Raw genomic sequence first — 17,907 nt, 5'->3', positions numbered from 1 at the left:
GCACCAACATTTTCACCGCATGCTAAATACCATACTACCACTGCTACTGCTGCTACTGCTGCTGCAACAACTGCAATCAACCGCCACAACAACAACCACAACGTTAACAACAATGAACCGGTGTCGTGTCATAACCACAATCAAGAGTTCGACAAGCTGAACGGGAACGTGCTGTTGGCGGGCGGCGGTGGCGGTGGTGGCGGTAGCGCAGATCAGCAAACCGGTGGTCCGACCGGCAACGGCAACACCGTCGGCGGCAGCATCGGCATCACAGCAACGGCCAACATTTCCAGCACCGGTAGCGCCTGCATCGGCGGCAGCGCCAGTGCTGCCATCTATGAGAACAGTGCCGCACTGCGGGCGAAGAATGGTGCGATTCGAATAACCGAGAATCCGCTGCCCGAGAACGTAGCATGCTAGAAAAGAGACATATCGGGTCGGGAAAGCCGACCGGTGCTGGGTGAAACGAGCGAACACGATCGGGAGACGGAATCGAAAGGAAACACCATGGCGGGTGTACTTTCGCTGGACCAGAGTTACGAAAAGCGGACGGAACTTATGTTTGAGCTGGAAGAGGATGAGGTGTGGACGAACAGACGGTATCGAATAGAGAAGGTTATGCTGAATGCAATATTTTCTATGCAATTTTAAGTGATCTGATCAGTTACAGCCCGGGGCCAACCCGGGGTCCTTAGAAAGTGTGTTTTGTGACGAAAACGGGTGGCATAGGATTCGAATCAGAAATTAAAAAATCCCAACTTATCAAACGCTTTTAAGAGTGGCGACTTTCAAACGAGCAAAAAAAAAACATTTTAATCGTTTATCGATCGAAGAAAAAAGATTTAAATGTTTGATCTTAACGAGAAAACACTACAAAAGCAATAGCGCAATACGATTTGCGTAGGGCCGTACAATTCCAGGGCCACCATAAGATGAACCTTTTCAGATGATGCTCATCAGAATCAGATGTAAAATGACCAACCAGGGTAAACATTTGACAGCAGCGCCCATCATTAAAAGCATCGATAAAATATCAATTTCTTACCGTAGTTCTCGGAGAGCTTTTTGATTTGGCTATGTTGGTAATGTGTAGATTGCGATAAAAAGTCATTGCAATCAACTAAAAATCAGTCTCAAGAGATGTACATTTTGTAGAAAACGACAAAAATCTATAACTAGTGTCTAGACAGACAAATGGCCAATAGCAAACTGTGAAATGAAACAAAAAAATAAGCAAAACTAAAAAGGATGCGCCAAGCGTGTCGAACACGAAGGGAATGTTAAGTACGCTATCACAACTTGTTGTATGATCACTGAATTAGGGAAGGAAGCAAATTGTATAAAGAACAAAAGCAGAACGAACGGTATGGCTGCGGAGCGCGCGAAGGCTTTGAAAAAGCGATTCGAAAAATGACTAAAAACAAAATCAAGCAAAATGTGGCAGTTGCTGTGACGTGAGATGCATATCGTTAAAACGGACTAAGCTAACATTTAAACACAAAAAAGACACGAGTAATCTATAGCATACTCTAGATATCCGCCGTCTGCCGCCACGCGACATTATGCAGTACGCGAGAAGACAGCAAAAACCGTAGCTTAAGGAATAAAATAAAAATTAAAAACAAAAAAAAAACTGAAATGAAAACACATACCAGTACGCTCGGTAGAAGTTGCGCCAGGACGGTTCATAATACTTATCGAACATATAAAACCCCTCTCTTTACACTGCTTCTGTTTTGCAATTCTACTCAAAGAGGAAACGATAAGTTCTATATTATCGATAATTCATGTGTCTCATCCTCGTTGCGTTAAAGCATATTGATTGCAAACAGATTTAACAACAATTACATTTTATAAAAGAAAAACAAAACCACTCCCAGTATGTAATACGTTACACAAAGAAAGAAACATATAAACTGCCATAGTTTACTTACACCTTTCTTAACGCTTCTCTTTAATGGATGACCAAACACACAAAACGAACACAGGAAAACAAAAGCGCAACGAGACGTCAAGCAACGAGCAAAACAAAGAAACAAACGGGGTTATTATAGCACGCGCAGGATATGCAACCACAGCATTAATTATGCCATAATATGGTGGACAACCGTGTGGAGCGCGGTTGATTGTTAGTTAGGTAGGCATGAAAGCTAAAGCAAAAACATATTTGCATATTGATATTGATTTAACAAACATTGAACTAAACTTTAGTTAAGTAGATATTATTGAAAGGAGTTCGTTTGAGTATTGTTACATCGGTTTTGCAATTGCATTCCATTGAAAAATTGTTTCAATTTTATACAGAACAACTTCTGTCTTTATTTTTCACTAGTTAAGAGTGATATACAAATTTTAAATATTTATTTGCTAACTTAATCGTGGTATAACCCATTTCTCATTATCACGCATGTTGCCCGCAGGTATAGCAAACACGGTGTAAAATGAAGACATTAAAAAAAGAAATCAAAGAAATTGTTACTTTAGATGAAGATACCCTCTAGTGAAGCATAAGAGCATCTTCTTATTCTGTAGTGACGTTGACAGTGACACTTAAATGCTGTAAGTTATTATTAATCATATAAAATGCTCTTAAAAATCGCACGCAGTCGACAGATATGGCATATGCAAGTGGATGAATTTGCAATAGTGATGGCAAACGGGGCCAGATTTAAAATGATGGTAGAAATGAAAAAAAAATATTAGAAAGATTTTTTTAACATTGTAATTTTGATGAAAAAAAAACATTTGCCTTATAAGTTCAGTAAATATATAATTTAAATATATAAATTTAAATGAAATTTAATTTAGTAATTTAAATTTAAATTATTAAAAATTTCAATTATAAAATCAATCAATTTGTACACTGTTTCAACTCTACCATCATTTTAAAATGGCCAGCAAAAAGGGCGAAACGTAACAAACCCAAACTACGTAGACATAGTGACCTACCCTACTATCTGTAGATACTTTTCATGTACTAGCTTTTTGCCCGTACTAGGTTCTTTTCTTCTCCCCTAACAAATGTATGACAGAAATGCAGCAAGCTTAGCGACTTAAAACCGTTTCAAGAGTCCGGACTAGATCACATTCTAAGCCACCCTGTGTGGGTGAGGTAGCACACAACCATACGAAACGAACGCGAATAATTTAGCAAGCCTGTAGCTAATTAATTTTGATCCTACATCAAAATAGGATCGTCATATGCTATCAACATATGTATTCTAACTGTCGATAGGAGAAGTTTTTGATGGAGTCGGGTAAAAGTTGAACAAAAAAGCGCGCTCGAAAGCATGTTAAAGCTCTAAGCGATGCTGCAATGCGTTTGGGTTTTTGTTTCAAAAACTGGTCGACATTGCAATGTTATTATTTTAATGTTATTTTTTGTTAATGGTTTATGCTTAGGAGAAGGTTTTTCTTTATGTTTCTCTTTTTTGCGGTCGAACCGCCGAACCGAGTAGTTGAGAATATTTCTTACAATACTACACCGTACTCTAGCACTAAGCTTTATGCCCGAATGGAGCAAATTGCAGGATCTATTAGATATCCGGCTTAGACAGAATCATTGTGATAAGGGATGGATAACAGTTCTAGCAAATCCCACCCTGCACCTCCATGTGCGGGGGAAAGATTTCAACGGTGGCAGCAACACAAGCGTTATACCCACATGGAACGTGGATGGTAGTTTAAATCGCTTTGCAATTTTTCACAACAACAATATGTGTGAGTGTGTGAAAACCGGAGCTAGCAGAGGTGCAAACACCAGTTTCATACGAACGGCAAAACATGCGAATGGTCAACGTGACGAGAATGGGCAGATCCAACAAAACGGATGCGCGTAGAAATCCGAAACAGGATAGCGATTCATTTATCACTTGAGTGCCTAATCATTGATTATTAAAATTGGAAGAACATGATAGAGAGTCTTGAAAGGGGGAGGAGGCGGGACTGGTGATAGATTTTTTGAGACCGTTTCTTGCCATTTTCGTGCAATGTCATTCCACACCAACCAATGCACCTTCGAAAGGATTTGCTTTTGAGTAGCACTATTTGTTGTACTGCGCGAAACTGTCGGCCAACGCTGGTACGATTTAGCATAACAAATTCTTAACACTACGGCGTAGCATACAAACATAAAAGGGTTTCGAACGGCGCGATTTGTGCTTGATTTGTTCACCTCCCCGAGGCGTTGGTTTAACAAAATGTTTACTTCTGTTGTTTGAATCAGGTGCTGAAGAGGGGAAAATGATGAAATAAATAGAAACTGCATGGTGAAGCGGGAGAAACAGTAGTAAAACCAGGATACTGGGCACTGGGGAGTTTGTGGAGTGGCAACTTATACTCCATGCGCTGATTGCTAACTACACTTAGCCCTGCTACGCACAGACCTAGCTTACCGAGAACGAAATCCCAATACTTGGGATTATATTGAAAACATGCGAATACAAAAGATGCAAATGCTTAAAAAAACAAAAACTCATCAAACTAAATCCCAGCGCCATGTTGCCCGTAGTAGAAAACAACTATTAGGACCGGATTTAAGCACTGCAATGCAACATGAAATGTCACGAGAAAATCGATTACAATCGTAATAGAAGGCGAGAGACCGTAACAGACAATGAGGATCAGAAGAGCAAATATGACGTAAAGAATGAAAGTAATCGAGCAACGCGATTAATGCAAAACAAGCATGCAAACGTGTTTAAAATGCCCTGCAAAATGCAAAACCACAATAATGCAAAACCAAATGAATAACACTAATGAGCGAAACAAAACGAAGAATGAATAAAAACTAACGGTTCTAGTATGGCAAAGGAACTAATAAAATGGTAAAGAAAACAAGCGAACTTACACTGTTGTTGCAAGATGACCTGCATACTTTTGAAGATTAAATTAAAATTAACAAGGTAAGTAAATGTGATGATGATTGAAAACGATGATGCGGCAGAGAAACGAAAAACAATAGAACTGTAAAGAAGTTTTGCAGTTTATTTATTATTTAATTTGCTCTTTAATTTTAGTATTCTTTAATTTGTTCTTCAAACATAAAATTTTGTAACATTTTTCGTTTGATCACTTTTGACGGTTCGTTGCTTGTTTCGCAATGTAGTCGAATTATCGTTTAAAGGCATATCACGTTTTAAGATGCTGTGTTGCTGTTGACTGTTGTAAGGTTCTGTATCAGGGATGTACAACACATCGCTGAGATATGCCTTCGTATGGTCACTTATGATATTTTGTTTTTTTTCCATTTTATACATTTCACTATATATGTTTTATGGTTTAAAAATTAAAATTTTAGGTCTAGCTCGTATGTGATAAAAGGCACACGGCAGGACCGGGTTATCAAACCCTTCCGGACCGTTCCCACGCAGCCGTAGGACTGACTATCCGACTACGTGGTAAAAATAAGTCTTATAAACCAAGAATGGCCGGCATGACCTTAGAGATCGTTAAAGCCAACAAGAGAAAGAGAGAGAGAGGACTTGCCCGAATAATTCACTCATAAAAACTGAGCATAGTGTAGTGCAAAGATTGCATCAATTGTCGCTTTGATAGCTTAAACTTATGAGAGATTAGTTAATGGACTTAAAGAATTTTTTAACAATTTAAAAGCCAATTTCTTCTTGTTACAGTCTTGACCGGATAATTTTTAACGGTAAAACAAGAATCATTTTGGTTAAGGGTTAACAACCAAAAAATTGTCTTGTGTCGATCATTTGTCTATCTAAGCTTTTGCGCGATATGCAATATTCTATTGATAGTTAAACACAAGCAATAAGTTCTGTACTGTGTGTTCGGCTTGGTTTTAGCATCTCCAACTTTTAATTAAATTCCATATACCTGACCAATCCCAGAAGACCTTGATTCGTTCTATTAACAATCATGCAGTTAGGTAGGGAGAAAATATTCTCTTCCAGAGATGAGCTAATGGAATCGTGTTTTACTTAGATTGATCCTATACTCTTCTGCGTATCATCTGTAGTACTATGCAGTTTCGTCAAACAACAGAACGACTGAGGTTGAACAAACCACAGCTTTTTTATTCTCACATCTAAGAAGACAAAACACATCCGAGAAGATTTCTAAAACTTCTCGTATTTAAACAAATCTGATCTGAGAATGCTTATATTCAATTGCAAGTCCACAGAGAGTTTCTACGATAAGTTTACGATAAGACGATAAGTTTAAGTCACTTAGGCATAACGAAAAAAGGCGAAATAATTTGCAGTAAGACTTAATAATTAGAAAAATTGTTTAAAAAATAGAATTCACATCGGGTTACAAGATGATTTCTGCCACGTAAATATAAATGTATCACATAAATAATTTTTTCATCTTCTTTTGTGAAAAGTTTGCTCAACCCTGCCCAAAACACGCAAGATTGTTGGTGTTAGTTAAATGTACACTACGCTAATTATGCGTGGATGCTTGTTTTTTCATGACAGAAGAACCGATTCGATCACAACGCTGCGCTTACTCAGCGTATCTTTCAGTAGAGAGGAGAATGATCGAGAGAGAGAGAGAGAGAATCACCGATGCAGAGCAAATTACTCAAATGGAAAATTATGTGGAAAAGCATAGCCGTGCAGCATAAGTAGCATAAAACATAGCATACAACAGTGTGTCACTTTTCAAGTAACTCTTGTGAAGGGTTTTTTTTTTTAAATTGACCAATTCGGCTTCGTTTTATCTTTCTTTAAACGTGCTTAAAGGTGGTGTTTTAGAATGGAAATTATATTAAAACAATGTAACTTTATTTTACAAAAATAACTGGAGTAATTTTGAAATTTTGGTAAGTCACTCAATATAAATTTTATTACATTATTATTGTACACCTCGAGGAATGCTCACCCATTATTATGGTTTTAAAACTGCATAAAAAAAGACAGTGAGAAAATGTTTCGTTCCACGAGAGAGTTTTCCCTCGGTTGAGCATAGAAGAGCGGAAAAAATGCGTTCTCCCCATGGCTCACGCATTCGACCTACGCGAGAGAGTCAACATGTGTGCGGTTGGCTTAGCATCCAACTTAACCGAGAGCAGCAGCTCAGTTGCAGTTTGAAGTTGAAATTTAGAAGATCGACGGAGGGCTCAGCGTCTTTTCGAGAAAATAAAAAACGGTGGCTCGTGGTTAACTATTATTCGTTACTACCTTATTTTCCGCTTTATCCCACCATTCGAGAGAACGGAACGTAAGAAGCAGCATAATACGATTCGTTGAGAAGATTCCATCATTCACAGACCGTAGTGAACGTTTCAAAGCAAAAAAAAAAACGGCAGCAGGAACAACAACAAAACACACACAACAAAGCTTCTCAGCCAGCAAAGAGGAGGGCTACAGTGTGAGGGCGACCCCGTACAACATAAGGTCTGTAATTTTTCGGTACAAGACCGTTTTTCCGTACCACACATTACCTGGTGGTTGCAGGTGGTGTTGGTGGTGGTGGTTGGGTGAAAGATGCCTTTACACCGTACGGTGGTGTTCTTGGGCCGCAACCAACCTTCCGGTCGGAGCAGTGCAAGTTTCGTACCGACGATCGTGTTTTGAGGCGCGCGTTTTCACGGCTCGTTGCTGGTTTGAGAAAAGAAGGGAAAAGTGTACACGTTTAATGGCGTTGATCATTTGAATTGTTCGACGGAAAAGGCACACATTGGTGCGGTTTTACGTGTGTGTTTTATGGCAAAACAGTGAAAATAGTGCAACGGTCTATAATGGTAGAATTTCGCCCAGAAAGTGAATCGAGTTCGATGGAGCAGTGAATTTCCTGTTGTATGTGAAGTGAGTAGTGAGTTTGAAGATTGGGCGTACAATTGTGTGAACAAGTGTTTCTCTGCACAGTACAGGAAGTACAGTGCGGCCGGTTTGTTTGACGGTGTTCAAGTATGCGTATCCAAGGTCAGAATCATCCTTCGATCGGATGAAAAACTTTCCTTTTTGGCAATGTTTCACTAGTAGGAGCGAGGAAAAGTAAGGCTTCCTTTTTTGTAGTTTATTTGAAATAAAAGTGGTCCAAAATTGGAGAATTGGAAGAAATAGAGATCGGAAAAGTATAACCACAAATATCGGCAAATATAATACAAATGGTGAATGCTATGAATTTCGTAAAGTGTTTCCAAGAGAGAAGAAAAACAGTCGACTATTTACATCGAAACCAGCATTAAAGCGCTAACGTTGTAATTGTACTGCATTTATGTAACATTTGCCTGGCATCAAGACGTTGAACGACAGTATTATATTAGGGTGTTTCGTTTCGTGTCGTGAATTTCTTGCCAATTGAACAAAACCTATTACAATACAACGCCAACGAGTGGTGTCGTGCGTGCTATGGAGCAGCAAACACTTACGGCAACCGTGGCAGCCCACAACAACCACACCGAGCCTATGATGAGCTAGTGCCTAAAGTCGTGAAGCAAGTGGTTTTGAACCGAGATTCAGACAGTGCGGTAGAATAAACGAGCGGGAGAGAAAGAAAACGAGTGTTGAAAAGAAAAACCCAACAACCTGTTGCATTGCGCACAAGAGGGAAACGTGACGTGATATATAAAGCCGAGTGATAAAACAGTGATGATGGGTGCGTACGGTGTTAGGGTGATGACGGTGGCACTATTGCTGAGCCTGCTCTTTTCATCTGCGAGCTGCTACATGCGAGACTTTACGCATAAACATGAGATCAACGAAATGAGAGGTAAGCTTTTCTTTTTTAAATGGTTAAAAGGTTATGATAAACAATTTTAGCACATCTTGATGACGAATTGTACGTTTAATAAACAAACGTACATAATCCATAATCCAACATTATGTGGATGAGAAATAGAAGAAGTTTGTACTCTTGTTTTCTACTTTGCATCTCACGATTGGTTTAGTCCCTCGGGCTTATACCTAGGCGTTCGGTCTAATACGCCGAAGGTCGTGGTTCGAATCCCAACCTTTGTCTACCCAATCGTAAAAATCACACAAGAAGATATGATAATATATATCAATATATTCCAACAATTGTCTCCATACCCTTTAAAATGTCAAGACTTTGATTTGCTCCATAAAATAGAGTATTCATGGTTTTAAAAGTAAAAGTAAGAAAAAGCTATTAAAAAATCAACTATAATTTCTCTCTTTAGCTATTGCGCGAGAGAGTTGGTAGTTGATTTGGGAAAAAAGAGTATCTCATCAACTGAGAAGTTTTTTCCTACTTGTGTTATGTGTATTATTATTATACTAAATAAGCATGACTAAAGGACCTTGAAAAGCAAAGAATTGCCAAACCAAGCTAAAATTAACACTAAGTTGCCTTACAGCGTGAATATCATATCATATTATTTGCATTGACTTTAATTACAATACATGAAACAGATTCAATTTATACTTTAAAAAAAGTTAATATTTGAATGGTAGCCACAAAATGTCAAGATATTACTTTCATTATCACTTGTAACAAAAATGCTACTCCCAAAAAAAAAATACAAACAATTTACGTGACATTTCCAACATGAGCTCTCTGCCACTTAATCATTATTGTTTTAAACGTTTCAATTCGAATTATTATAAAATTATCTTACCAAAAAAAAACAAAAAGCAAAACCAGTAAAATATCAACCCCACAATGCCGACAGCAAACAGTCGGTTAGTGTGGCCAATTCGCGCACTTCAAGGTAAACGGCACCCACGCGATTCCGCGATCGTCGCTACGGCAGTACGTTGCGCGAGTGTAGCGCAAAGGCAGCATTCACTCGTCGATCAAGTAAATCTTATTGCGTCATAAATTATTTATACACCAACCACTACGAACGGAGCCGCGTACGAAGGAGATTCGGTTAAATGCTGCTGTTCGATTTGTGTTTGGTTGAGTTTTTTGTAGTTTTTTTTTTCTATTATAAATATATACAATAATTTTGTTTTGTTTCTAAACATGCTTGCGTGGCAATTATAGACTCTTTGTACCATGGCCAACATCACAGACGTTTAGATGCGATGTCCGAATCATTTGTGGTGTAGTTTGTGGTCACTAAACAAAGTATCACAGCGAACAAGTTCGTTCTCCAAAAGTCGTTTTCTGGGCGGTTTTCCAAACAGGATATGATATCGTTTCGTCATGCGTGAAGGAGAACAGTTTAAGGTTAAACTGTTATAAAGCGCAAAATTAGAACACAGAAGACGCAAAACAAATATGTTGCTCAACGTACTCAGAAGTAGATATACTTTCCAACGGAACTCTCGATTCTTCGAAATGATACTTTCGAAGCTGTACGAGCTCATGTTGTTGTATTGCCTGTCCGATAAGATAGCACTCAGGGTTGTTTTCTCCCTTCGCGGAAAGTCGTATATCAAGTTGTTCGTATTCAAGTGTAAGCTTTGACCTAACATCGTCCATCGCTGATGCAACTCTGAAGCCCGGCTGAACAACAGACGGGTGATTCTCCATGTGAATGAGATTCATCCGTCCCGATCGCGTTTCGGTGACGTGAAAATAGGATAATTGATCGTTCCCACTGCAACATTTGGTACAGAACCCGAAACGATCCCACCCTCGTACCATAACCTCCATGGGCAGTGTGCGTAATCTGTTCGAGATTTTTCCTCAATTCGTCCGTTCGTTTTCCACGGGATGTAATCTCACCGCCGCCGTAATCCAATGCGCTTCGCCGGACCGTATGCGATATACGTCGGTTTCCTGTGACGAAATTCTGCTCATCCCTGCAAAATCCCCGTGTGGCCCGTGTATGTGCAATTATATAATACATGCATACAACGGGTGTACGCACCGGTGCAATTTGTCCGGAATCCGATTTCGGACCCCATGGCAGAAGGCGCACATCGAGAACCGAAACGCATCGTTGAAGTCTTTTGTTTCTTGTTTTTTTTGGGTTTTTGTTTTGGAGCAGTTGTTTTATTCCTCCGGCGATGGCAACCAGCGGAATTCTGCCCAAAAACACATGCTGCACCTCGGTGCACATCGGTGTGCGAAAAGGTTTTCAAACACTGAGATGATGGCAAGGTGATGTCTGTATGCATCCTTTTTTTTTGGGTTCTCTGAAAAAAGGAAAAAAAGGCTCACTGTTGCACTGTTGCTTTGCCGGAACACAGGTAAAGTTCACCCCACTCGGGACGGAATGGTTTTTAGTGTTGATGATTGTCTGTTTTGGGCCGGTGCAGTTGGTGGTGTTAGTGAGCATAACTGTGAGAAGCTATGTGCTTCTCACTATAGTGAGAAACAATAAGTATGTTTGCATTCTCACTCGATCGTGTTCTCACCACTCCCTTGAGATATTGGTCGTCTTCGGTTCGACGGTTCGTTGTATGTGAGTGCTCTTTGGGTATTGTTTTACACACATTTGTACCAGCACACATGCGTTTGGTTTGGTTCGTTGATTCCTCTCCCACCGTACCTGCGATCGAGTGCGATGTTTTGGGGTTCTTTCTCTCCATTCGCCTTTTTTTGTTGTTATTTCTTCATCATTTGTTTAATGCCCTTCATTCTGCTGCAGTTCGTTTCTTCTTGAGCTCTTGAGCTTCCTTCGTTCATTTATGCTGCGTTTATGCTATCCGATTTCCCTTCCACCATTGGTACAGGTCCACTCCCTGCAGCCGTCCGGTGTACAGTCGTGGATCATTCCATTCATACCACCTCACAGTATTTTCCACCACTTTGAACAGCATTTTTGCTTTGTTTTTCACCATCATTCGCTTGCTGTCTCCTTTCCCGCCCTTTTCCCTACCTTCACTCGACTCGATTCCACTCGTGAACCTGTGCTGTCCATCTCACCATTTTGGAATGATGAGCAAAAGCTGCAAAAGATGCAAAAATGGAAACTGGTGCACTTCCTTTACACGCATCGCCTGCCCGACGGTGTTACCTTTCGGCCCATTGTTGATCGTTCGTCCAAGTTTGCCAATCCAGCAGAAAGTATCAACTTTCCTAGATTGTCTACGGCAGCTGAATTTTTTTGAACTCTTCTGCTGTGTGCTGTAGGTGCAAATAGACAATTTTGTGCTCGTTTGAACTTTTCTGAGAAAAGGAACCAAAGCTGAACCGATAGATGAGCAATCTTCCGATCGTGATGTTATGTTTTGCTCATCAATATGCGCAATGAGTGACGGGTTCGCTTGTGAGAAATAATAATAATAACTTGGGAAATTTATTTTGGATTTATAAAACAAGTTTGTAAACAGTGTTGAACTTTTCAACTACAATCCTCTCTCCTTTCCGCGAGTATGAATCATCAGACAACCAGAGACAAGGCTTATGTCACGTTGGGAGGTTATTGTTTTACTATCGTTAACAACTCCGACCCACGAAGCAAAAGCTCGCCAAACAGTGCACAATCTCACACAGCCGCGCTTGTAAGGTAACGATTGTAGATTAGCTATTTACAGATAGATTTCATTGCTCATTGCCTTGTGCGGTAATTCCCTTGCCCTTGTCTCAACCGTAACCTTCTCAATGTAAACAAATTCGTACCGCCACCGACCGATGCGTTGTTTGTGGCGAATAAAGCCTCGAAAAGCGTCGTGGCATTATGGTGGTGGCACACGCTTTAATGCGCCCCATTATTTTGCTCCCTGCAGCGCCCGAACCATCTTTCAGCGGAAGGCATGTTATTCTCCCGATGCGGGGGAACGTTTGTTTTGTACTGCAAAACCGGTGGCATCAGAATGCAAAATCTGTAGGCCTAGATAGGCCACACAGAGAACAAAAATAAAAAGGATTTTAATGCGAAAAAATAAGAAACAACAAAAGACATGAAGAACGAAACAAAACAAAAGGACAGTACAAAGCGTACTGACCATTGCCGTTTTATATGTGCATTTGTATGCATAATGCTAGTGGGACTTTGGTACAGCATCTGAATGTGTGGTTTAATTCGTCTTCACGAATTCAAGACGTATCTGATTCGGTGCATGAAATATGCAAGGCTAAGGCGAAAAACGGCTTCGAATGTATGCAAAAAACAAAACAAAAAAAAACAAACAAAATCATTTTCTTGACAGTGCCGAGAGGAACGACCAGCGCAACAAAAACACTTTTATTTTCGCCTTCCCTTAAGCCTTGAGCACACACACACATTGCGTTGGCCATGCTCAAACAAACATTTCAAATCGGACATTCGGGCCCGTCAACGCCCGTCATGGCATCATAACATTGCCATGAAGCTTACAGTAACCGACTGCGCGCAGGGAGAGGTTTTTGTTATGCGATTGTATGCGTAGCAACAGATTGTTTATGTTTTGCCGGCCACAATTCAACGGGAACCATGATTTAAGGCTAAGATATTACCCTATCTGCATGATTTGACGCCACGGTTCGCAAACATATCTTTCTTCGTCGCTGTTTTCTTAACGATTTCCATAGTAATGGCGATTTTTCCAACAGTCTCCAACAGTGTGATTGCAGCTTTCATGCCACATTTTACAGTGCTTTTTCAGTGCTCAAAAACCCCAGAAGCTAGAACCCGTTTCACCGACCACGCACTGTTCTAGTGCGCAAGCGTGCGCGCGCGCGGGTCGTGAACCAATGCTAGAAAACAAAGAACTTACCATTGGTTCAGGCGACGAACCTCTTTCGGAGCGTAGCAGCATCGACACAAGGTGGAGGGTTTCCGTACAGCCAAACTGGTGCCATTAATTGTCACCGTACACATACAAATCACCATTCGAAAACAAGTCCTCCCACACGTCCGTCGGGTTAGCCTGTGCCATTCAATGTTTCTCCCCACTCGCACCGGGTCAAGCCGGATCGGTTCAGCAAAGCGAGGAAGGATAATTAAATGATGGTGTGTTGTTGTGAAACGACTGCGCCTCAGAACGACTTCAGCAAAAGGGGGCTAAAAATTGCAGCTAGGCACTAGCGTTAAAATAGCGTTAGCGTTACTATCAAATCTTTGCATCGTCGGCTCCTACACCATATGGAGCAGTTTGCGATGCGGGTTTTCGGGCACCCGGCCGGGTTTACTCGGAGAGTAATGAACGAAAGATTTCTTATTGACCTGATTTATTTTCGGGGCCAAATATGTGCGATCGCCATACGGTGTTTTTCCGTCCGGGCTCCGCCATCGTTACATGTACGTTGTTTGTTGATGCCAACCGGAAAACATACGAATCTTTATTTTGTCCTCATTTAATTTATCCCAAAAACGATGGCTTTGAATCATAAGCTACGTGTTTTAAATATCTATTTCACCGCATGTAGGAATTATATCTTTCACCACAATCATCGCGACTGTATTTATTCTGAAACTCTGTTTGATATATTTATTCTCCGAACTCAATCATCCACTTTTGAGAATTCACCGCACACCCTTACTGATTTAATGTATACACGTTTTATATGAAGCGAACTCGTTTGGAATCAATTAGATTCCCGTACGAGTTCCTTGGAAAATGGTCTGCATATTAATAATGCGATGGCCGTGTGCTTCATCCCTTGGTCCTGTTTCCCAGTTTATTCGTTCAATCCGTGGCTCAAATTTACATAGCTGCCGGTGGCCCTTGTTTGTGCGGTGCTCTATGTTCGCGCCACAACCTTCTTTTTTATCACAGGTTTCACAGAGCAACGTTTGTTTTTATCATGTTTAATAAGCAAAGTTCATATCTTGCCAGCGCACTCTCTCTCTCCCTCTCTCTCGCTTAATGCTACCGAGCCCTCTTGACCAGATAGTACAAGTTTTGCTGCATTTCGACACCGCTCGGGTCGGGTGTATCTCGTACGGAACGTTGATAAGATAACGGGGTCTAAAGTCATCATACGACGATGGAGACTTGTTTACTTTTCTGGCAAGATAAAACCGCTCAGTGCAAGAGTTAGTAAATAAATATCAACAGTGAAATAAATAAAGAAAAGAAAAACACATACAAATAATTTCTCAAGCCTGGAGCATGTTGACGGACAGACTTTGTCTGATGTTTGTCACTTGTCATGGTAGAATATTGCGGTCAATCTAGCGTGGAGCAGGGGATTTAGATGATTGCGCCACTGCGAATCGAGTTGGTTTTGTACAAAACAAAAATTGATTTGATAAAGACAGAACTGTTTGGAGAGAATTTTAATTGGATAAAAACGTTTAACTTAGTTGTTGAAATACGATCGACTAGAAGCTATCGTTTTGCTGAGTTAAGTGTATTTTTGTCTTTATACTTTACGTTAGCAATTTCTCATTGGTTAAGGTAAAGATAGCACTTAGCAGCTACTTAGTACAAACTCGTCAACATCTTTCTTGCTCGTGTTGCGTAGGTTGAAAGCACAAAACGCCTAACCGCGCATCACATCACGCATCCACCAGCCAACGGGAGCGACAATTTCTCGGAAAAATCTCATTTTACACACCGTAACAAACGCATTACCGCTTGGTTTCTTTGTTGTGCACGTGCAACGGGGTTTATTCGCGTTAGTTTCGTTAATGTTTTGCTTCTTATAATTCAGGGCGATCGGATGCCCAGCACGTTGTCCCTTTTCTTCATCTCATCTCTCGCCCGAAATCCACCCGAAAGCCCGCGGAAACCTTTTCCGAAATGTGAACCCCCATCCCCACGGGGGGTGTGAACCATGCCCATCGTGACCATCATGCGGAGACCATCGTACCAACACCACGACATCCGCTTAGTGTCGTTTTATAGTGTGAATTTTAAATTGCCATAGTTGTCGTTTTGCTGTGCGTCTCCGTCATCACCGTTGTTGTCGGTTTCGGCCACTTTGGTACGGTGGGCTGTTCGTAAGTAAGAAATTCGAGCCCGTGCCCGTTCAAATCTCCACTACACACACACACACACACACACACACACACACACAAACACACCCGTTTTGCCGCTAATCCGCTTGTCACAATGTCACGGTATGCGTCCGTCTCGCGAAGCCATCAAGCGATGGAACGATCCGGGCCGCGCAATCCGATGGGGGAATAATAAATTTTGTAATCACAACTCCCACGCATCGGCTTAGCATTGAATGTGCGCGAAGCATGGGTCGGGCATGGGATGGGTTTATTACATTTATTAATCACGTACAGTGTGTAAGAAAAGTGTGCTGCAACGGCTGATCGAGGAAGGTAGATAGAGATCGTCTTCAGGCTTGAAGCGATATACAATTTATTGAAATGTTTATTGTTTAACATATTTTGTTATAAGTGTTTTGCTAAGATAAGTTAACACTTTGACAGCCGATCACACCACTGTGGTGTGATGGTAGACACATCGGTTGAAAGCCGATCACACCACAGTGGTGTAATGGCGCGAGTATGGGTTTTTGTGTTTTTCTTTAAAATGGTTCAAACATTGGGCTCAATGCGATGAAAAAAAATATTTTTATTCATGTAATTCGGCCTGGTAATGCTTTAAATCGTTAATTATTTAAGAATATACGAAAAAGATACTGATGATAACAAACCAAGCCCGTGAGAAGTGCTTTGAACGGCGCAAACGGCTCCGGCGACCAGTGAAGTAAACAATGCACAGCGTGCGGCTGTCAAAGTGTTAAATTGAAAAAAAAAAATAAAGTGGAAACAAAAGTTATCTCCTCTCAAAACTTATAAGTGACGTACTAAATTTCAATAAAATACATTAGTTTATACGTCAATTTTATTTCAGATGTTAATTCTACCAACGAACTCTCAAATTCTTCGTTTTGAGAGGCTTTTCTTCCCAATATAATTTTCCATATATTTAAAGAGTAAGATCTGACATAGCAACTTGCCTGTTTTGAGTTCGAATCTTTACTGGATCGTATCTCTTTATTATATTTTTAAGATATTCAAGTAGCAGAGATCCCAAACGTCAAGGAACTAATATAGGCAATGGTAGAAGAGCTCAGAATGAAGATGAAATATTTCAAAAATCACAAAAACTATTTATCGATTCAAAAGATTCCATACTTCTTCACACAAAGATTCGCACGTAGCAATTTCCAAGAAAAAGGTTTAATGTTTTAAGACATATCTTTTATGTCAGATATCGAAAAGCTACGAAATACCTCTAGTATTTGTAACATATATTTCATTTAAACCAAATTTTTTAGTGAATAGTATCTCCTTGCTGTTTCTGTGCGTTATATGTTGACCACACTGTACCACTTCTTTGTTTGATTATTTAGTCTGGAATTTCTCATTTCACACACTACGCCAACTGTTTACATGTCTTTCCAAAACGTTTGTGATTTGAACGAATTTTTCCACCTATCATTTAATACTTGCGTTAAATACACTTCCAAAATATCTACAACACGATGCAGAGTAGAATACCACTGTACCACTTATACAATAAATCTACTAAGGAATCTTTCAAATGCTCATGTGCCGCATGATTAACGCTTGTTTTTGCTATCCAGAGGGAACAAAAAAAAAAAAAGCGATTCGATGAAACACCAAAGGTGACACCTAGCGCTTGTTGCATCATCGGCGTCCCGATCGTAAGACGAGCAACAGGTCCGCACCGTTTCTGATGTCTTCTAGTTTGTACCATTTTTGCATTCATTACGATGCCATACACATGGTGGTTGGGCACAGCAAACGAAGGAATGATCATAAATCTTGGCACTCCATTCACAGCACCGCATCGGTTGGCCTTCGACGAAAGATTGTGTGTGTTTGTGATGTTAGGATTTTTTTTTCTTTCAAATACTTAGAATGCATGTGCTTCTCGGAGATAGAGCATGTAAAAGCTACATGGGGACATTTTGCATACGCTACCCCGAACATCGAACACTGCTTCATACGAAAACAAATCTCTGAAGCAGAAAAAACATCTTGAGAAACTTCACTTGACGATAGCGTATTTGTATCAGGCTGGAATTTTACAAACCTTTTTTTGCTGCTGTTGTTCCCTTGTTTGTTTCTTTGTGATGCGATAATCAGTGAAAAAAATAAGAAAAAAGAAACAGCGTCCGCATCATTTCGTGATGACCAACCATAAAGTTTAACGAGCAGCT

At 40.3% G+C, this 17,907-nt stretch overlaps 2 protein-coding genes across 10 annotated transcripts in view; both read left to right on the top strand.

Moving 5' to 3' along the window:
• LOC125766594 (protein NDRG3) overlaps nt 1-4,839 on the top strand; it is a 42,722-nt gene extending 37,883 nt beyond the window's left edge. For all 9 annotated transcript variants that reach the window (XM_049432768.1, XM_049432770.1, XM_049432772.1 and 6 more), the window contains one exon: nt 2-4,839. In XM_049432768.1, coding sequence (XP_049288725.1) covers nt 2-420 — 419 coding nt within the window. In that variant the 3' untranslated portion in view covers nt 421-4,839. The remainder of the gene's footprint in view (nt 1) is intronic.
• Nucleotides 4,840-6,971: 2,132 nt separating this feature from the next.
• The window catches only part of LOC125766577 (epidermal growth factor receptor), a 94,620-nt gene continuing 83,684 nt past the window's right edge, over nt 6,972-17,907 (top strand). Inside the window, exon 1 of the mRNA XM_049432667.1 lies at nt 6,972-8,685. Coding sequence (XP_049288624.1) covers nt 8,565-8,685 — 121 coding nt within the window. The 5' untranslated portion in view covers nt 6,972-8,564. The remainder of the gene's footprint in view (nt 8,686-17,907) is intronic.

This window comes from Anopheles funestus, chromosome 2RL, assembly GCF_943734845.2.
Source record: "Anopheles funestus chromosome 2RL, idAnoFuneDA-416_04, whole genome shotgun sequence".
In the NCBI taxonomy this organism is placed as follows: Eukaryota; Metazoa; Arthropoda; class Insecta; order Diptera; family Culicidae; genus Anopheles; species Anopheles funestus.
This window is presented reverse-complemented; position numbering and strand designations above follow the sequence as displayed.